Raw genomic sequence first — 21166 nt, forward strand, 5'->3', positions numbered from 1 at the left:
ATGTGCCATGAGTTGGTGTGGAGAGTACATGGGACCATTGTCATGGTTGAGGGTGCATGAGTTGGTATTGACGTTACGAGGGTGTCTTGGACAGGTAAAGGGGAGTGATGGGTGGGGGTTAAAGGGCCTAATATTTGACAAATACTTAACTTGGACAAAGTCCCTGAGAACTGAGGCAGATCTCTTTAAGCAGACCACTCTGGTATTTGGCTCCTATTGATATGTGTCATGGGACAGAGGGGCTTATCTAATTCCTCAGCTGCCTGATGGCAGACTGGAAATCAAGCCCTACTAGTCCCAGAGTTGTCAAAACATTAAAGATGTTATAAAAGCAAAATTCCCCAGTTTACCTGTCGTTTAGACAGAGATTGATAGAAAACATGGACCATTAACAAGGTAGACTGTTTATTACAAATAAATAGATTCTAACTACAGGTAAACAATTATGAGCTGTCATCATTTCACACTACCAGTTAAACTATAACCCGCTTATAAACCTCCTAACACACATATGCATACCGATAGACACAGAAACATTGGTGGAGCAACAACCTGGGAAGGCAGTTCAATGATCCCTATGTACATGGCTTGCATAGACAATCGTGTGACTTGTCAGGGCTCACTATTATTGATCACTTCCTTCAAGTGGTTTTACTTCATTGCAAGTGGTACAGAACAACTGATTCACAATGTATAAAGTCTCTGATATAATAGTTAAAAGTATTAGATTATGGCAAATGAAGGGAAAATAAATGGGCTTTTCTCAGGCCTTAGGTATGTTAACTGCAGAGAAAAGGACACCACCTGCCCTTCCAGAGGTTAGATCTGATGGCTTCTGACATTCATATCCACAAACTGTTCAGTTCCTTGGGAGCCACTGCTGTTGGCAGCAACAAAGACTTTGTCATCAACAACCAGTCACCACTCCATAGACTAAGCAGCTACTTGCTGCTAGCCAAATCTCATTTATACATAGTTATTGGTTCTAGTTCTGCAACTTAATCTCCCCCACTGCTTGAACAAACAGCAGTGGGAACCATACTTACAACAAGCGCTGATAGCTTACTTTTAAACTATCATTCCAGAATCCTTGGTTTACAAAACAGTTCTTTTCCCATTTCAGTCCACAATCAAAAATACAGGAAGAGAAAATGATCCAGTTTTTACAGAACTGAAATCACACTGCTCAGGACACCCTTTCCGAGGCGGGTGCACAGTGTTAGTACAAACTTGAGCCATTCACCTCAGAGGAAAATTCACCTCGTGGTGTAGATTTAATACCAACAGAAATCTTGCTGCAAACCCAACAAGCACTTCTTTTCCCTTTCTGATTTATTAGTTACACTGCACCAAATCTTTTTCCATGATGTTAATTTTCCCTTCAATCATATTTCACAACATCTCCAGGATGTAATCGCAATGATATTCCCCATTCATCTTACCATATACAGTTATAGAGATGCACAGCATGGAAACAGACCCTTGGGTGCAACCCATCCATGCTGACCAGATATCCCAACCCAATCTAATCCCACCTGCCAGCACCCGGCCCATATCCCTCCAAACCCTTCCTATTCATATACACATCCAAATGCCTCTTAAATGATGCAATTGTACCAGCCTCCACCACTACTTCTGGCAGCTCATTCCATATGTGTAACATCCTCTGTGTGAAAAGGTTGTCCCTTAGGTCTCTTTTATATCTTTCCCCACTCACCCCTAAACCTATGCCCTCTAGTTCTGGACTCCCCCAACCCAGGGAAAAGACTTTGTCTATTTATCCTATCCATGCCCCTCATAATTTTGTAAGCCTCTATAAGGTAAACCCTCAGCCTCCGACGCTCCAGGGAAAACAACCCCGGCCTGTTCAGCATCATCCTATAGCTCAAATCCTTTAACCCTGGCAACATCCTTGTAAATCATTTCTGAACCCTTTCAAATTTCACAACATAATTCTGATAGGAAGGAGACCAGAATTGCACACAATATTCCAACAGTGGCCTAACCAATGTCCTGTACAGCTGCAACATGACCTCCCAACTCCTGTACTCAATACTCTGACCAATAAAGGAAAGCATACCAAATGCCTTCTTCACTATCCTATCTACCTGCGACTCCACTTTCAAGGAGATATGAACCTGCACTCCAAGGTCTCTTTGTTCAGCAACACACCCTAGGACCTTACCATTAAGTGTATAAGTCCTGCTAGGATTTGCTTTTCCAAAATGCAGCACCTCACATTTATCTGAATTAAACTCCATCAACCACTTCTCAGCCCATTGGCCCATCTGGTCAAGATCCTGTTAAAAACAATCTCTTACACAATCACTAGCCCATTTAATAAACACTGCATAATAATCATACCTTTAGCAATCATCTGTATGCCATACCTTGACCATGCATTTAGTACCTTTCTATGGCCTCACCCCTCCTATTTCTGAAATAGACTCCAATCATTCAAGATTTCTGCACTCCTTCAATTTTGACCTTCTGCTCATTGCTGATTTTCATCACTTCATCATTGGTAATTTCCTTCCCAAACCTCTCTGTCTTTCCCCTTTCAAATCTGCCCTTTTGACTAAATCTTGATCACTTATCCAAATAGGTCCCAAGTGGCTCACTGTCAAATTTTGTCCAATGTTATCGTGAAATGTTTTGGAATGTTTTATCACATAAAAGGTCTACATAAATTATACATTGCAACAATGATGACAATGAAATAATAACATTTTGAAAGTTAGAGATTAAGAAATCATGCATCAGTAAAGCAAAAGATGCTTCACATCTCAGTGATCTGATAAGTCAAGGCTTTACCTGTTGAACATCCTGCTGAAAAACACACAGCTGAAGCCGTTGATGCAGTCGTACTTTGCGGTGCTGCCAGATACTTTCAAGCCTTCTCTGGTGATGTAACACCTCATGAACAATGTCCAAGACTCGATGGACTGCTTTGGAGTAATTTGCAGTTGCAGTGAGTGACTCAGAATTCCCTGGGCTTAACGGTCGCTGCAGTACATCTAGAAGAGCTTTGCCATCCTGACTTACCTGTGATAAATAACATATGAGTTGTATCAAATGTGCTATGCCAAACTGAACAATTGATTCTGGCACGAATAATCAGTCACCCATGATTCAACTAAATTTGCTAAACTTCCTTCAATGTTTTTCTGTTTTATACTGCTAAATATGTTTATTTAAAACTTACAAATGACTCTACCTTATTTACAATCATTAGCTCTGCCTGGCTTGAACTGTCATGCTAAAATGGCTTACTTAAGCGGTTTCATGGCCTCAAAAAGCATTTTCATCAATAAAACAAGCTGACAAGTATAACCAATTATCTAGAACTGTACAAACTTTCAAGGCAAAGGACCATAAAACAGGATTGTTATAAATTACATAGAACAAAAATTGTAAACACTACAGATGGCTTGACTGAACAAGTAGAATAGTAGATATTTTATATAGGACATTGACTGAATTATACTGCCAAACTTACAAAAGTCAGGTCAGAAACGTCAAGGGTAATATAGTGTAACTGATTGAGAATTGCTTTATAATTGAATAGGTTGAGCAACTAATAAAAGAGCAGAAGTTGAATTATAATAAGCAGAAAGATAGAACAATGAAAGCAGTCTGGTGATTATGTGTAAACCTTCTTCAAATGAATGCATCAGTTCTTTACCTCTGCATATGCCTGCGTGATCTGCTCATACAGCGTTTGATGATGGTGAATTGCAATCTCCAAATCTTGCATTTCAGATGGAAGTCCTCCTTCAGCACAGGTTTTGCACCAGATATCAACACTTGACAAATACTAAATAAAATTGGAAGCAGGTATTAATACTAAACATATTTTTCTCTTATAAAATCTCAGTGAAATTGAGCAAAAGAGAGATAAGGAGAAGCTTTTATACACCCATTTGTTACAATATTCATGTATTTATGAAAGAATGGAGGAAACAGCTTCAAAACTGTATTGAACGTATAGTATACCTAATTTGTGGAGCAATGGGAAAGATGGGACGAGACCTAATTAATAGTTCTTTAAAAAGCGAACCCAGGTCTGACCAGCTGGTTGGCGTCTTTCTGTAGTGTGCAATTCTTCTTTACTCTATAGGGGGTTGACTTTATACTGATCAAGTTATGCTGGAATTGAAATCTTAAGACCTAATCAGAAATCAATGTGGGAATCGGGACTGGAATGAGTGGAACAGCGAGTATGTGATTGCCCCAGTCTCTTAAACAGAAGATCCAGAAGATTTTAACCCCTAGGCATCATTGTCATAACCCAATATCAAGCCCCATCCATTTTCCACCTGTTCCGCAAAGGCAGTTTTAAAACATGAAGAAAATGTGCCTCCTTTGGCCCCTTGAGTCCACTGTCAATTGAAACTGAGTTATGACGTCTGGTTGTGTGAATGTGCAGAGCCTTGTGAGGTGTACAGGTAAAATGATGCCATTGACTTCACCTTATAAGTAAAAGCCCTGCTTCTCTGATGCAAAGCTTTCTCCCTACATTCATTCTAATCCTTTGATGACACTGCGTGCACTGGGTAGGAGTGATGAAAACTGAGCAATTATTGTTTGTTTAAGAACACCGAGTTAATTTCACCATGTGTCTGATGATATATAGCTTTTCTACATTTTCAATATTTTAATCTTGGAAATGTTATTACTTTTGAAAAGTATATTTGTTATACATTTTTCTTGACTGAGAGAAATGGATAGTTTCTTTGCTTTTTTTACATTCATCACTGGATGTCGAAGTCACTGCCAAGGTCAGTATCTATTAAGACCATCAGACAGACAATCAGAATTAGGCCATTTGACACATCAAAGCTGCTCGACCATTCCATCATGGCTGATTTAATTCTCAACACCCCCTATTCTTCAATCTTGTCGTGTAGCCCTTGATCGCCTTACTTGCCAAGAATCTATCTATCTCTCACTTAAATACTCAATGATTTGACCTCCACAGCTCTCTGCAACAATAAGTTCCACAAATTAACCATCCTCTGGGTGAAGAAATTCCTCATCATTTCAGTTCAAGCGTACTGTCCTTCCACTCCGAGGCTGAGCTCTCAGGTCCTAGTCTCTCCTACCACTGTAAACATCTTCTCCATGGCAAAACTGAGGAATGCAGATGCTGGAGATCAGAGTCAAGATTATAGTGGTGCTGGAAAAGCACAGCAGGTCAGGCAGCATCCGAGGAGCAGGAAAATTAATGTTTCGGGTAGGAGCCCTTCATCAGGAATGAGGCTGGGTCCTCCTGGCACTTTCCCCTGCCACCACAGGAATTGCATAACCTGCACCCACACCTCCCCCCTCAACTCCATCCAAGGCCCCAAAGGAGCCTTCCACATCCATCAAAGTTTCACCTACATATCCACAAATGTCATTTATTGTACCCTTTACATTGGGGAGACTGGACACCTTCTCGCATAGCACTTTAGGGAACATCTCCGGGACACCTGCACCAATCAGCCCCACCGCCCCATGGCCGAACGTTTCAACTCCTCCTCCCACTCTGCGAAGGACATGCAGGTCATGCAGGTCCTGGGCCTCCTCCATCACCATTCCCTCACCACCTGACGCCTGGAGGAAGAATGCCTCATCTTTTGCCTCGGAACCCTTCAACCCCAGGGCATCAATGTATACTTCACCAGTTTCCTCATTTCCCCTCCCCCCACCTTACCCCAGTTCCACACTTACAGCTCAGCACCATCCTCGTGACCTGTCCTACCTGCCAATCTCCCTTCCCACCTATCCACTCCACCCTCCTCTTCGACCTATCACCTTTATCCCCACCTCCATCCACCTATTGCACTCTTAGCTACCTTCTCCCCAGCCTCACCCCCCTCATATTTATCTTCTCTCTGTATTCTGTAGGTTTCAATCAGATCCTCCCTCATTCTTCTAAATTTAATCAAGTATACGTCCAGAGTCCTAAATTGCTCCTCATATGAAAAACTCTTCACCCCTGGGATCCAATTTCTAAAACCTTTCCCCATTTAGAAAATAGTCTACACCTTTATACTTCCTATGCAAGTGCATAACCTCATATTCAGTGCAGAGGGAAAGAGGTGCTTTTTGATTGCTGTTTTTATCTCATAGTTGGTTAGGCTTTCTTTTAACAGGATAAATTGAAGCCCAAGATCAGGAGAAAGTGAAGACTGCAGATGTTGGAGATCAAAGTCCATAGTGTGGCGCTGGAAAAGCACAGCAGGTCAGGCAGCATCCAAGGAGCAGGAGAATCAACATTTCAGACGTAAGCCCTTCATTAGAATGAAACGTCGATTATCCTGTTTCTTGGATGCTGCCTGACCTGCTGCGTTTTTCCAGCACCACATTCTCAGCCCAGGATCAGGAGCCCAGCACAAAAGAGTGACATCTATTGCTCATTGTTAATTGTTCTTGAGAATATGGTAGTTCTCTGGAACCACTACAGTCCTTAGTGTGTAGGTGCATCCACAGTGCTGTTAGGGATGGAGATGTATGATTTTTATTCAATGACAGTGAGGGAACTATAATATAGTTCCAAGTGAGGATGTTGTGCAGTTTGAAGGGGAACTTGCAAGAGAAGGTGGTTCCATGTATCTTCTGCACTTATCCTTCTGGATGCCAGAAGTCACAGGTTTGAAAGATGCAGGTAATGAAGTCTGGATGAGGTTACTGGACTGCATCTTGTAGAAGGTACATGCTGCTGCCAACATGTCTCAGTAGTAGAGACAGTGAATATTGAAGATGTTAGATGGAGTACCAATCACTCTGGCTGCTATGTCCTGAATGTTGTCAAGCTTCTTGGGTGTTGTTGGATTTCCACACATCCAAGCAACTGGGAGTATTTCATCACATTCCTGAGTTCTGCCTTATAGATGCTGGGTGGATTTGGGAATAAGGACATGAGTTACTTGCTGCAGAATTGCTAATCTCTGATCTACTCTTGTAGCTTCAGTATTTATATGGCAGATCCAGTTCAGTTTCTGGTCAAGGATGTTGTTAATAGGGATTCAGTGATAATGATTCAGTGAATGACAAGGGCGGATTCTCTTTTGTTAGGTTGGTAATTGGCTGGCACTTGTGTGCTGTGAATTACAATTGCTATTGATCAACTCAAGTCAGAATGTCTGTAGGTCTTCCTCATTTGTACATGGATTGCTTCAGTGTCTCAGGAATCATAAATGGTTCTCAACATTGGGCAATCATCAGCAACCTCTGACTTTGTGATGGAGCAAAGCTCATTGATGAAGCAGCTGCAGGTGGTTGGGTCGAGGACATTACCCTAAGGAATTCCTGCAGTAATATCCTGGAGCTTTTTTCACTTCAGGAGTTCAGGTTTTTTATTGAAGTTTGAACTAAGGCTATAATGTGGTCAGAAGATGAGTGGGCCAGTTGGACCACAAACTGAATTTTAGTGTGCAGATTATTGTTGAGGAAGAGCCAATTGGTAGCACTGTCACCAACTATTTCCATCACTTTACTCATTATTGAGTGGAGACAATGGGGCAGTAATTTGCTGACTAGGATAGATCCTGCTTTGTGTATGTAGGACATATCTAGGAAATATTATATGTTAATGGGTAGATGCCATGCTGTTGCTGCGCTGGAAGAGCTTGGCTAGGGTAACAGCAAGTCTGGATCACAAATCTTCAGTGCTATTGCTGGAATGTTATCACAGCCCATAGCCTTTGCAGTATCCAGTGGTCATTTCCTGACTTTGTGTAGAAGGAATTGCATTGGCTGGAAGTTTGCAACTTTAATGTTAGGGATTTGATCTATTGAAATAAAACAAAAAATTGTTGATGCTGGAGATCTGAAGCAAAGACATACATTGCTGGCAAAACTCAGCAAGTCTGGTAGCATCTGTGGGAAGAAAGCAGATTTAACATTTTGAATCTCGTGACTCTTCATCAGAATGGATAGCAGTGAGGAAAAACTGGTATTTATGCTGAAGGTGATGTTGGGGGAGGGTTGGGGAAAGGAGAGGTGAGCAGATAGGTGGGGCCCAGAGGCATAGAGATAAAAGGGGCAGATAAACCAGAGGATTATGGATGGCAGGGCAGAGCAGAATAGAAGCTGAGTAATAAGAGTTGAGGTCAGCAGAGGACCTCAGAAATGTTCACATTTTTCCTCAACTGAGAATTCCCCACTATCGTGATTGACAGAATTCTTAGCCATGTCCGACCTATCTCCCGCACTTCTGCCCTCACACCTTCTTTCCTAACCCAATGATAGGGCTTCCCTCGTCCTCACTTATCACCCCACCAACATCCACATCCAAAGGATCATTAACCATCACTTCTAGTGGGATACCACCAGCAGACACTTATTCCCTCCCTTCTTTTGTCAGCATTTCACAGAAACTGTTCCCTCTGCAATACCTTGGTCCACTCCTCTTCCATTCTCAACACTTCCACTCACCCCATAGCATCTTGCCATGAAATCACTGAAGGTATAATAATGCCCATTTATGTCCTCTCTCCTCACTATCCAAGGCCCCAGACATACCTTTCAGTTGAAGCAATGATTTACTTGCACTTCATTCAATCTAGTCTACTGTGTTCATTGTTCTCAGAGTGATCTCTTTTACTTTGCAGAGTCAAAATGCACAGTAGGTGAATCCTTGGCAGAACACTACATTGTGTGCACTTAAATGACTCAGTTCTTCCTTTCATCTGCCACTTCAATACACCACCATGTTCCCGTGTCACTGTTCCTGTCATAGGTCAGCTGCAGTACTCCAGCAAGCCTTAGCACAAGCTCCTGCACTTGGGGAACTCTGCAGATTCATCGATAATTTTTGAGCCAGATTCCATTCTTCTGTGTTTTTTACCCACCCCCATACTCAGTCCTGTTATGACACGAGCGCTTTTTAGCACAGCCAACCCATTTTCATCCACTCTCAGGCCTATTATCACATTACATGGTTTGCTTTCAGCACAGACTACCCATTCTTTGCTGACCTCAGCTCTCATGATCAGTTATTCAGCATCTCTTCTGCCCTAGCCTGCTATCCATAATCCTCTGGTTTACCTATCCTTTTCATATCTCTCTCTCCTGCCCCACCTATCTGTTGGCCTTTCCCTTCCAACTTTATTTTGATCACAAATACAAGTTTTTCCTCATTGCTATCAGTTCTAATGAAGAATCATTGGACTCAAAATTTTGGCTCTGCTTTCTGCCAACAGATGCTGCCAAACCTACTGAGTTTCTCCAGAAATTTCTGCTTTTGTATCTGATCCATTGGTTGTGTGATTGTTTAGGTTTGTCTACAACTTGTAGCTTAATTTGTTTGGCATGCAAGCAGTTCTTCACTCTAGCTTCATCAGGTCAACACTTCAGTTTTATAAATGCCTGATGCTACAGCTAGCTTGGCTTTGGCACCTTTTGTTTAACTGCGGTTGATCTCAATGTGAAGGTAGGATTTTGTCTTCACAACAACTGCGCAGTGATCAATCCTATCAATGTTGTCGTGGACAGATGCATCTGCTACAGGTAGATGAGTGAGGATAAGGTCTAGTAAGCTTTTTTATCTTCTTCTTGGTTCCCTCATCACCTGTCACAGACCCCAGTCGAACAGCTATGTTCTTTCGGATTCAATCAGTTCATTCAGTAGGGTTGCCGACACTGAAGTCCCCCGCCCAGACACAGTACATTTTGTGCTGTTGCCACCATTAGGGTGTCTTTTACATGTGGTTCACCATGGAGCGGTACTAATTCATCAGCTCAGGTGTTTGGGATTTAGGGGATGGGCTGTACGTGTTAACCACAAGGAAGTCTCCTTGTCTATGTTCGACCTGATGCCATCAAAACATCATGTGGACTGGAATCAATGTTTGGACTCCCAGGCAAACTCTGTCCTGACTGTATACCACTGTGCTGCCTCCTCTGATGGGTTTGTCCTATCAATGGAACAGAACATACCCAACGATGGATGATGCTGCTGTCTGGGATATTGTAAAGCATGATTCCGTGACAATGACTATGTCAAACTGTTGGTTGATTAAACATGTTGCATAGCTCTTTTAATTTTTGTTCAAGCCCCCAGATGTTAGTAGGAAGAGCTTTGCAGGGTCAACTATTCACCTTTGTCATTTCCAGTGCCTTGTTTGATGTCAGGTGGTCCATTATCATTTCTCTTATTAGGCTTTGTAGCAGTTGGGTACAAGTGTGTGACTTATTAGGCCATTTCAGAGGGTAAGTAGGAGTTAACTACACAACATTGTGAAGTTAGGGTCAAATGTAGGCCAGACCAGATGAGGACGGCAGATTAGCTTTTTCATTCTTTATTAATCTATAATCCCCATTATCATTTTAAAATATTACACTACCTCTGCATATGCTTCTAATCTCTTCAATTAGCTGGAAAAAGGCTTGATTCTCCAGCCCCTAGCATTGCTGGTCTCGAGCTAGCCACCATACTATGTCCAGTGGCACAGTGACTCACTGTTGCCTCAGAACATCAGGGACCCAGGTTCAATTCCAGCTTTGGTAACCGTCTGTCTGGAGTTTGCACATTCTCCCCCTGTCTGTGTGTGTTTTCTCCTGCAGTCCAAAGTTGTGCAGGTTACGTGGAATGGCCACAGTAAATATGGGGTTACAGGATAGGGTGGGAGTCTCTTCAGAGGGTTGGTGCAGACTCAATGAGCCAAATGGCCTCTTTCCACACTGTAGGGCCTCTTTCCACACTGCTATTCTACCTAATGGCAAAAGTCCTAATTATGTGCACCATCATATTCATCTTCCTTGATGTCAGTTCCACAAGCCTAAAGACAATTCTCATCATGAATATCACGTGACATGTAGAAATCCACCCTATATGCATGTAGTTCTTCACTGCACTGAATCGTTGCTTTTTTGACTTTGGTTTGTCAGCTGATACGTCAATAGACAGTTGACTCAGAAATTTGCTAAATCTTCCTAATAGAACTCTAGAAATGTAATGCTGTGAACACTGTCAAACTCACAGGTTGCAACTATCCCTCATGAAAGGTTTCAGCTGTTCTGGGCTCCATGAGACAACAAAATTGGGCGATGGCCTCTCTGTTTAAGCACAGGTGGTGACAGTAAAAATTCAATCAGTTTATATTTATACCAAAATTTATAAAGGTTACTTAGGGGATCTAAGTGAGTATGTACATAATAAACAGCAGCAAGAACATTTAGCTATGTTTCACATGTCTGCTATGGCCATTTCTTTCCACTAAATCTAAACAAAATAGCTTACTGGCTATCAGAAATCTATGAAAAACTGTAGATGACAGCTAGCCCTGGAAGATTGACAAAATAGGCTTGCCGCCACATTAGAAACTCTAAATCTTTAAAACATCCACTATATATGAATATAGCACAAGAGAAAAGGCTTACTAGAATTACACATTTGTGTATTCTCCTTATTATCGTGAATCTGAACAGAATAATTAAGCTATAGCTCCTTGTTTGCATGGAATCCAAAAATGGAATACAAGACTGGGTGAATTGTGAAATGAAGGCATCTGCAGCTAAATGAAAAAAGTTTAATTTCGGTAATAATAAAAATTTGCACTTCTACAGCATCTCTCATATACCACACTCTCCCATGAAGTTTTACAGAAAAATCATCCAAAAAATGTGCCACTGGGCCACATGAGGTGCTATCATGATAGGCAAGTGTAACCCTGGTAAACAAGGTCGATTTTAAGGACTATCTTAAAAGGAGGAAAGGATAGAGAGACAGATGTTTAAAGAAAGTTTTTAGACATCAGGGTTTGGATAGCTAAAAGTACTGCTGCCAATTGTGGAACCACTGGACTTGATCATGTCAGAATAGGAGAAGTACAGTTGACACAGTGGCTCAGTGGTTAGCACTGCTGCCTCACAGAACCAGAGACTTTGATTCAATTCCACTCTCTGCTGATTGTGCAAACTCCACACTGACATTCTCCCTGTATCATGTGGGTTTCCTCTGGGTGCTCTGGTTTCCTCCCACAGTCCAGCTATGCAGATTAGGTGGATTGGCCATGCTAAATTGCCCATCATGCCCAGAGATGTGCAGGCTAGGTAGATTAGCCATGGGAAATGCAGGGGTAAGGTAGGGGTTGGGATGCTCTTCAGAGGGTCAGTGTGGACTGGATGAGTGGAGGGGCCTGTTTCCACACCATAGGGATTCTATGATTCTCCTCAGCTTATTTCCATACATTGCAGGCAAGATTACTGGATTTGGTATTCAAAGAAAAATGAACTGTATTAAGGAATATGATCCCCACAAGCTTGAAATTCCAAGTAATCAATACAAAATTTACATATTTAATTATAATAAAAGTAGCTCCAGATATAATATTCAAGGTGTTTGTCAGTTCTTAACACATTGTGAAATTACAATCAATTTGAATGCAGCTAATTGTATTGCACATCTATAACAATAACCTCCTAAAACCCCTTTAATTGACACTTCAAAACTGTAATTAAATGTTGAGTGTAACATGTTTACTATTTAAAACTCTTCTAATAATGAGAGTGACTGGCTAATTAGAACTTTAAAAATGTATACAACTCAAGGGGACGTTTTTAATTATAATCATTTGTAACAGGATTGCTATTGTGAGGCAGTTTGTGTTCTTTTGCAGATAAAAATACATTTTTACACGAAGCATTGGGAATGGAAAGCAAAAAATACACGGGGGAGAGAACTATATTTGCAAAGCACTGCCCACTGGTACCATTGTACCTGTGCAACCATGGCATGGGGCATTGTCTGCCCTTTGGAATTGAGGTAGTCTTGCATGGGAGTTCTAGTGCTGTCCTAGGATTTCTTAATCACAGCCTCCAAATAAATTTAAACAATGTTAACCTCACAGACTGAATTACAGAACCTGACAGCAATACAATACTTCATAAAGCTGACACTTGTTACAGTTTTGTAAAACAGCCTCCTTGGTCCCAAAAATCAATTTTTAAACTAATTACCACAATCCATTCAGCAATGATTTTAGTACTGTAAAAGATACATTATAGCAATTTTAACCATGCCCTTTTAACCATACAACCTAGAAAAATCATGGAACAGCAATAGTTTAAATTGAAGCGGCTAAAAAAATCCCATTATTACTATTAATTTTAAGCATTAAATTAATATAATGTAATACTGATCCTATTAGAGAGATGTTGATTCTGTAGGTTATCATCCTATGTTGATTCTGAGATACATGCATAGTCTTTTTCCTCAAACCCACCTGTTCAGCCTTCTGGTGAAATACAGCAGACATTGCCAAGATTGTGCTACGTTCATCGAGAGCGGCTGCAAAACTCTTCCACTCTTGATCAAGTTGGGCAGATATCTGCTTGATCTGCTGGGATGCATAATGACCAGCCTCTGAAAGCCTTGATGCAACAGACATGATGCGATTGATGTTGACATATGCATTCTGAAAAAGCAGAAGATTGCCAATTACAAAATGAATTGTAGTTAAGGTCATAAATTAACATTTCTAAATTATTTTCAATCTTTTTCAGGCAGTCATTCTCCCCTTTTCAGCAAATAGAATTATAATTCCGAAAGAATGCTTTTCCAATTTGTATGCAAATCTAAAATGTCACAACAATCTATTTGAATTGAATGCATCAGAAGTACACTCAAAGGAACTTATTCAGACAAAGCAGTGCAAAAGTATGAAACATTTTATTACCTTTCCCAATTTCTATAAAGCTACAGTCTACACAGTCAAATTGTTCATTACAAGATTCAAAACATTAACCTGAATATAATTGAATAATCTAAGAAAACAAACAGCAAAATTAGGTCTCCAATTTCCATGCACTGCCTAATTTGTTCTATGGCATTACAGGTGGATCTTCAATAACATGACGGTTGTGTTCTTGTGCAACCTTGTGCTATAGAAAAATCACGGTTTAGAAACAATGCTTAAAGTGTTGGTGATGTAGTCTTGTTATAGTCAACGCACATTTTAAAAGTTCGTGCTTTAGAAATGGTGTCTCCAATTTGTCAATCGCGTTAATGAAACATGCGTTATAGCAGATTGACTTGTAGCTCACATCGTGCTTGCTTTGGATACACCCCATACCTACCCAGTATGTGATATTGAGTAGGCATAGAGTAGAGTGGGGTAGGAGCAGAAATCACCGAGACTGGCACTGCTCCTGGCCCAGGACACTGGTCCCTGAGCCAAGCGCAACAGGTTCTCTAGGGTGCCAGCCCATGATTATTGGAGACTGATGAAACCCTCTTCCCAGGCTCTGCACGAAATGCCCATGGTAGCTACTAGAATATAACCGCATCGAGAAATTAATGTCAACTAATGTTACAATGTTCTATTAGGGAATACTAATTTCTCTGTTCAGTTGACAAAATTGGCAAATTGACGATCTGTTGCATTGGCTGATAAAGACAATGTTACAAACTTTAATACTTCCTCATTCAATACGTTTATCTGATTCAATATGTCATATCCCTCCTTCTTAATTATAAAGTCAGCTTTGCCCTCCTCTTTTATAAATACAAACATATAGACTGGATTTTTATGTCTCTGTCAGTGTCAGATTGATAGCAAGCACGTTTTCAAATTCTGACCCAATCTTGGGATTCCTTCAAAATTAATAATAAAGAAAGTCATGCAATCTTCCATGAGTTCTGCCTGATAACAAGCCTCTGATGCTTGGTTACAATGGGGTCTGGGAGGCCTAGTATGAGTATTAATATTATGCATGTGCCACATTTAACAGTTGAAGGCAAAGGGAAAGGCAAATGTTTTCACCATTGCAGAGTTTCTCAAGGCTCAGAAATGTTGAATGCAGGGAGAAACAAGGAGGAATTCCTGCAATCAGCTGAAGGATAAACACAGATTTTTCTGCTGTCTACCAGACAGAATGCAGAAAAGGAAAAACTCTCTGGTCAAAGAGTTGGAATTCATGGAAACCTAATGACTCCGGTAGATTTAACTTGGCCTGACAAGAGGAAAGAATCCTCAAATTGAGCTATGCTGCTGAAGGTCAATTCAGGATTTCTTGGAAAACTGAGGGAAAGGACCTTTGATGGTCACTTTATGGCTCAGCAAAACAAAGAGAAGCAAGCTCAAAGGAAGCTGGGTATAGCTTTTGCCTGAATCCTGTACATTCTAATCCTGCAGAGAGCATGAGGTAATATAAATGATGGATGGGGTTGTCATTGACGTTAAGAAACTGATAAGTTAGCATTTTTATAACTTAAAATATTAATTGCCTACTAAATAATATTTAGTTGGTGTTAAGTTTGTTTGTTTAAGATAGCAAACATCTTAAAACTTGAAATTCTGTTACTGACTCATTCAAATCAATCACTGGGAGTTCAAATCTGGTTTTGAAAGTTATTGGTCTCTACGGGGATCATAAATTGAAAGCTCTTGCGAGATAAAAATACAGAAGCAGGGATACAAACACTTAAAATACTAAGTATTTAAATAAGCAAAAATTCAGATACTTTTGCAGCATTCTGTTAAAAGTTAACTTTGCTATGTTGCCTGGACACTTGTTAGAAAGGGAGAACCTTTTTGTAAATGCCTTGTGACAATTAACAAAGCATAATTTGAAGACATTGGCAGAAAAATTGGAGTTAGATGTAAAAGTCCGTGCAAAAAAGCAGCAATTGCTGAAGTATTGTCTCAACCTGACCTTTGAGGAAGAGGAAAGTGATCTCCACAGCATGCAGATTGAGTTGGCTATAAACATTGGGAATTAGAAAAAGAAATGAAAGACTCAAATTAGAAAGCAATGAAAAACAGAAAGAAAAAATGAGAATTTGAAGACGAAAATGAAGGGAAGTGCAAAAACATGAACTTGACTTTCGAGGAAAAAAAGAGGAAAGTACAACTCAGAAAGGGCAACTCCAAAATAGGAAGTGAGGACCAGAAGCTTAGATTATGTAATGGTGCTAGCATTTAAAAAACCATGATAGCTCAGATTAAAATCCCAGCTTTGATTTGACACGGAATATTTGTCTAGTGCCCAAATTCAATGAAGGACTTGAAACGTTTGACAAAATTGCTACAGTACTATCATGGCTGTAAGACCATTCGATGAATTACAAACTAGTTATTATTATAATACGGGAAGATTGCTGTTCTTAACACATGTGGATTAGTGCCAGAAGCTTACAGGTAGAGGTTTAGAAATTTAAGGAAGAATACAGAACGTGGAGTTGTTTCTATGGACTTTATTAAAGGAAATATAGTTTGTTAGATGTTGGTTATAATGGTTGATCAAGACTTTAGAAATTTTAGAGTAGTATTGTTAACAGACTAAGACCATAAAGTTTTGAACATAAGAGAAGTTGCAATAATGACAGATAACTATGAATTTTCCCTCTCAGAACTCAAGAAACTCTTTTGAAGAGGTTCACAAGAGGGATCATAACATGTATAATAAATTAAATGTTTTTGAATATTGTGACCTTAGTTATGGTAGGTGACCATTAAGTCGATTAGTATTATGAAAATGGTGAAGCTTTCAGATGAATTACAGTGCATTATCCAGTCGAGAAAAGTGTTCCTCTACACTAAAGTGGGTGACACGGTGGCTCAGTGGTTAGCACTGCTGCCTCACAGCACCAGGGTCCCAGGTTCAATTCAGCCTCGGGCAACTGTCTGTGGAGTTTGCATGTTCTCCTCGTGTCTGCGTGTGTTTCCTCAGATTGTTCTGGTTTCCTCCCACACTTCAAAGATGTGCAGGTCAGGTGAATTGGCTATACTAAATTGCCCATAATGTTAGGTACATTAGTCAGAAGGAAATGGGTCTGGATGGGTTAATTTTCGGAGGGTCGGTGTGGACTTGTTGGGCTGAAAGGCCTGTTTCCACACTGTAAGGAATCTAATCTAATCTAAACAGTTTTTAGCTTCAAACTGCAGTGTCATTTCCACCCTGTTCTTTGATATTTTCATTTATTGACAGATTATGCATCTGATTAGATTAGATTCCCCACAGTGTGGAAAAAGCCCAACAACTCCACACTGACCCACCAAAGAGTCATCCACCCAGACCCATTTCCCTCTGACTAATGCACCTAACTATGGGCAATTTAGCATGGCCAATTCACCCGAACTGCACATCTTTGGACTATGGGAGGAAACCAGAGCACCCGGAGGAAACCCACACAGACACGAGGAAAATGTGCAAACTCCACACAGACAGTCGCCCAAGGCTGGAATCAAATCTGTATCCCTTGTGCTGTGAGGCAGCTTTGCTAACCACTGAGCCACCATACCGTCCCTGCTCAGCATTTGAAGCATTAGTCCTGATTTTGATTTTGACTAAGCTTTAAACTCCATTATTGTATTCAGTTCAACAGGGCAAACTGATATGGATGTTTATAAACTTGTAAAAGCATGCTTCTAAGCAGACCAAGAGAGGGATAATGGTCAACCAATGAGTAATTGATTACTAAACAACTATTTTTGATAGTTTTATGGCTTCTTAATAAGATTAATTTTTTTAAAAATAGGTTTTGAATGGCTATGATATTTAATTCCTCATTGAATATGAATTCCTTGATTGGGGCTGTTAATCTGGTCTAATCAGGGAGCTCTGGCTGACAGATAAGAACAGAGACACTGCCAAATCAGAGTCAAGGACTCTCCATGTGTAAATAAAGGGTGACTGGGTGACAGGATACCAGCCTCTGTAGAGTTATTGCAGGGAGTAGTGGAGATATGAAAGAAGAGGGGCAAATGACAAGAGCATGCAGATATGGGGACATGAGGATATATGGGAGCAGGAGGCCTAAAGTATTCATCAAGCACAATGACCACATTGCTGTCTTCATACCCAAATTACCTCCATCGTCTTTTATTGATTCTACTCTTTCTTTGGCTGTCATCATGCTCTTTACATATATACAATGTAATATTTACACACTACGTCTTTGATTTTTCTTGATATCACTGGAAATATTTCTTCATGCCTTCTGTTTGTTTCTTTAATTACTTTTCTCATTTAATTCCTGAACTTAATATATGCTCCTTGGCTTTCAGGAACTTTTGAGCTTTTGGAATCAGATATAAACCTTTATTATCCTATTCTTCATGTTCTTGAGCATTAGGGAGGTCTCAACATTTGTTTGTTGATGATATTTGTTCTTAACTCTCTGTTGCTCCTTCTTGTCTCCTATTATTCTGACACGGATTTATCTTCAAGTTGCTGTTTCTAGTCCACTTTTGTCAAATCACATCACAGCTTAATAGAATTGGCCTTTTCCCAAACAGCCAATGTTCAGGCCAGATTTTCAAAAGGCCTCAAGGTCAAGACCTAATATTAGCAGGAATTAAGAACCCCCTGGTCCTGCAGCTCATCTCAGGATCCTGATGATTCCAGGATCATTTTAGCACGTGTGTGTGCCTGTGTGTCATCAATGAGAAATACAGTCACCATCTTAGATGTTTAATATGGGCTTCTGATTTAGGTTTGAAGTTTTCAAATGTCTGGTGAGCCTAAACAGTCTCATCCATGCTTGTGCTAGCCATTAATTTTGTGTCAAGTGACAAGTAAAATTATTTGTAGTTGTTCTTAAATCTGATCTGTGGGACCAACTAGCACTGGTATACTAGCTGCTCTTAAACTTTGCTTCTATGTTCCTTTTTGTTCCACCTCCACAGCCTCCAGAGCAGCTGACTGCTCTAATCAGCAAGTCAACAGCAGCTGCTGATATGGCAGCTGCCTGTTTTTCCCTCTGGAATCTCACAGACAGTTCCTGCCTCCTTAAGGCTCTCTATGCATCTAATATATTCACTTATACATTCCTTTGAGGTGCGAAATCACAAATAGAAAAGTGGCCCAAACATGATTAACAAAACCAATTAAGAATGGCATCAAATTATTGTGCAAAAGCTAAGAACATGGGTTTGGTAATATGAGAAAAGCATGGATAGAGAATTATTGAGCAGATACGAAAAACAGAGCATTAATGGTTGTTTTTGAAAGGGAAGACAGTGACTAGTGGGGTACCACAGAAATCAGTGCTTGAGCAATGTATATATCAACGATTTGGATGAGGGAATTGAGTGCATTATTTACAGTTTTGCTGACACAAAATTAGATGAAAGGCCATAAAGGAGACTTAGGGTGATTTAGACAAGTTGAATGAGTAGGCAAATATATGGCAGGTGCAATATGGATCTGTGGATGTGAGAAGTAAGGATTTTTTACTGCAGTTGTAAGGGTTGTGGTGAGACCACACATGGAGTATTATGTGTAGTTTTATTATGTGGGAAAATATCTAATTTTCATAGAAAAAATGATTGCTGAATGGAACACAGCAAGAGACGTTTGGTTACTGCGCTTGTATTCATTGTGGCTTAGAAGAATGAGGGGGGATCTCATTTAAATCATGAACTGATTATAACTTTCAGAAAGGGTTATATAGACTTGATGTAGAGATTATGTTTCCCCTGGCTGGGGATCCAGAACAAATCCTCATTACCCAGTATGTTATTTTGGACTGAGGTGAGGAAAAATGTCTTCACTCAAAGTGTGGTGAATTTGTGGAGTCCTCTACAACAGAACATTGTAGAGGTGAAGTCACTGAAAATAGTTAATAAAGAATTAGATGGATTTATAAGCTGTCAGAGGGTATGGGAAGAGACAGGAGTATGGTGTAGAGTTAGTGCATCAGCCATGTTGAATGATGCAGTGAGCTCAATGGCCTATTTTCTGCGTTTCTATGTTTCTGATTGAGTGTTGACCTCTCCTTTTAGCCAATTCAGCCAGCTGAATTTTTAAAATACATCACAAGAGTGTTGCAACTCAGGAGAGGACTCAGCTGGACTGCTTTGGGTAATGAGATGCCAACCTTGTATTTCATAACAACTCTACCTCTAAATTATGATCACTGCCATTAAAATATTCTTTCATCATCAAAATTTCAATAATGCCAGATATATTTCCAAAATAACCAAATTCAGAATTGCCTTTTACACAAAAATAGAAATTGCTGGAGAAATTCAGCAGGTCTGGCAGCCTCTGTGGACAGAAAGCAGTGTTCAGGCCCAGTGACCCTTCTTCAGAACAAGATAGTACAGTGAAAGATGGCACACATGTTGAAGACAAGGGTGGGAAGGGGGTAGGAGGGCTAAACGAAGAAACAATAGGTGGAGATGGAACCCAGAAGGAGTGAAAGACAGTTAAGCAGACCAAGGGAGGGACAATGGTAAGCCAGTGAGTCAGAAAAGCTGATAATGGGGACCATAAGTAGGTGAAAATGGATTGGCTGGGCTGAAAGCAGCCCACGCCTTGACAAGGGCTAGACCCCACACCCCTGGCTCAATGCCCCTGACCCAACATCAATCTGTGCAGTTTGTGGGTTAAACAGCTAAAGGTGTTGGGATGAGATCCTTGAGAGGCCGTTAATAGTTACCTTAAGAACCTCAATAAGCTTGAGGATAGCCAAGCTACCTGATGGCTCTGACTAGTTGAGGGCAGGCATGTAGGTGATGAGAAGGCCCTGTGCTGAATGTTATGAACCTCTTGTGCCTTCAAGCCCAGCAGCAGAAGCATGTAAAATCCAGCCTTGGATATGACCTCAGATATGCAGTCACTTCCAGGACCAAGAGATGGAAGGTAGGATTAGATCAGATCATTGATTTTGGCTGGCCAGAGACAATGAGCTCACTGAGCTCCTTCAGCTCTGTATCTATAAGCAACAATTAACTGCCGCTTGTATTAATATTTCATCCAGACTGGTCAGCAAAACATGTAGCAAATGTTTTTGATGGGTGGTCCTCATTATATTTACTGGCTCCACATTTACACAAAATATTGAAAAATTTCAGTGCTGTTGGAATGGTAAATGTTTACTAACCAGTTTGAATGTCTGCTGGTTTTTATAAACTGTTGGAAGATTTTAAATTTTTTTTCCCCAACCAAACAGGGACTAAAGTACCCTTTGCCCTAAATTGCTTATTTTGCTGCCAACAAATTTGACTTCACAATGACCATGTTAATAAATTCATATTGTTTTAACAATTCCCCTAGTATATGATGAGTAAATAACGAGACCGTGTCAAACAGTCATTAAGTAGACTGATGAGGCCTGAATTTTGTAAAGCCATTTTCTTTTCACTGCAGGCAGGAAAGTTCAAGGGCATAACAGGCCACTGGAAAAATTAATTGTAACATAAAATTCCTAAATTGTCACCTTGGGTGA

General features: G+C 40.4%; 1 protein-coding gene across 10 annotated transcripts in view; it reads right to left on the reverse strand.

The window, feature by feature from the left end:
* kalrna (kalirin RhoGEF kinase a) overlaps positions 1 to 21166 on the reverse strand; it is a 734910-nt gene that overhangs the window by 380865 nt on the left and 332879 nt on the right. For all 10 annotated transcript variants that reach the window (XM_087989060.1, XM_043693728.2, XM_043693729.2 and 7 more), the window contains exons 7-9: positions 13215 to 13406; positions 3686 to 3817; positions 2815 to 3045 (exon numbers count right to left, since the gene is read on the reverse strand). In XM_087989060.1, the coding sequence (XP_087845186.1) occupies positions 2815 to 3045; positions 3686 to 3817; positions 13215 to 13406 (555 nt within the window). The remainder of the gene's footprint in view (positions 1 to 2814; positions 3046 to 3685; positions 3818 to 13214; positions 13407 to 21166) is intronic.

This window comes from Chiloscyllium plagiosum, unplaced genomic scaffold, assembly GCF_037043375.1.
Source record: "Chiloscyllium plagiosum isolate Xiang-an unplaced genomic scaffold, Cpla_swu_hap1 HiC_scaffold_7, whole genome shotgun sequence".
Taxonomy (NCBI): Eukaryota; Metazoa; Chordata; class Chondrichthyes; order Orectolobiformes; family Hemiscylliidae; genus Chiloscyllium; species Chiloscyllium plagiosum.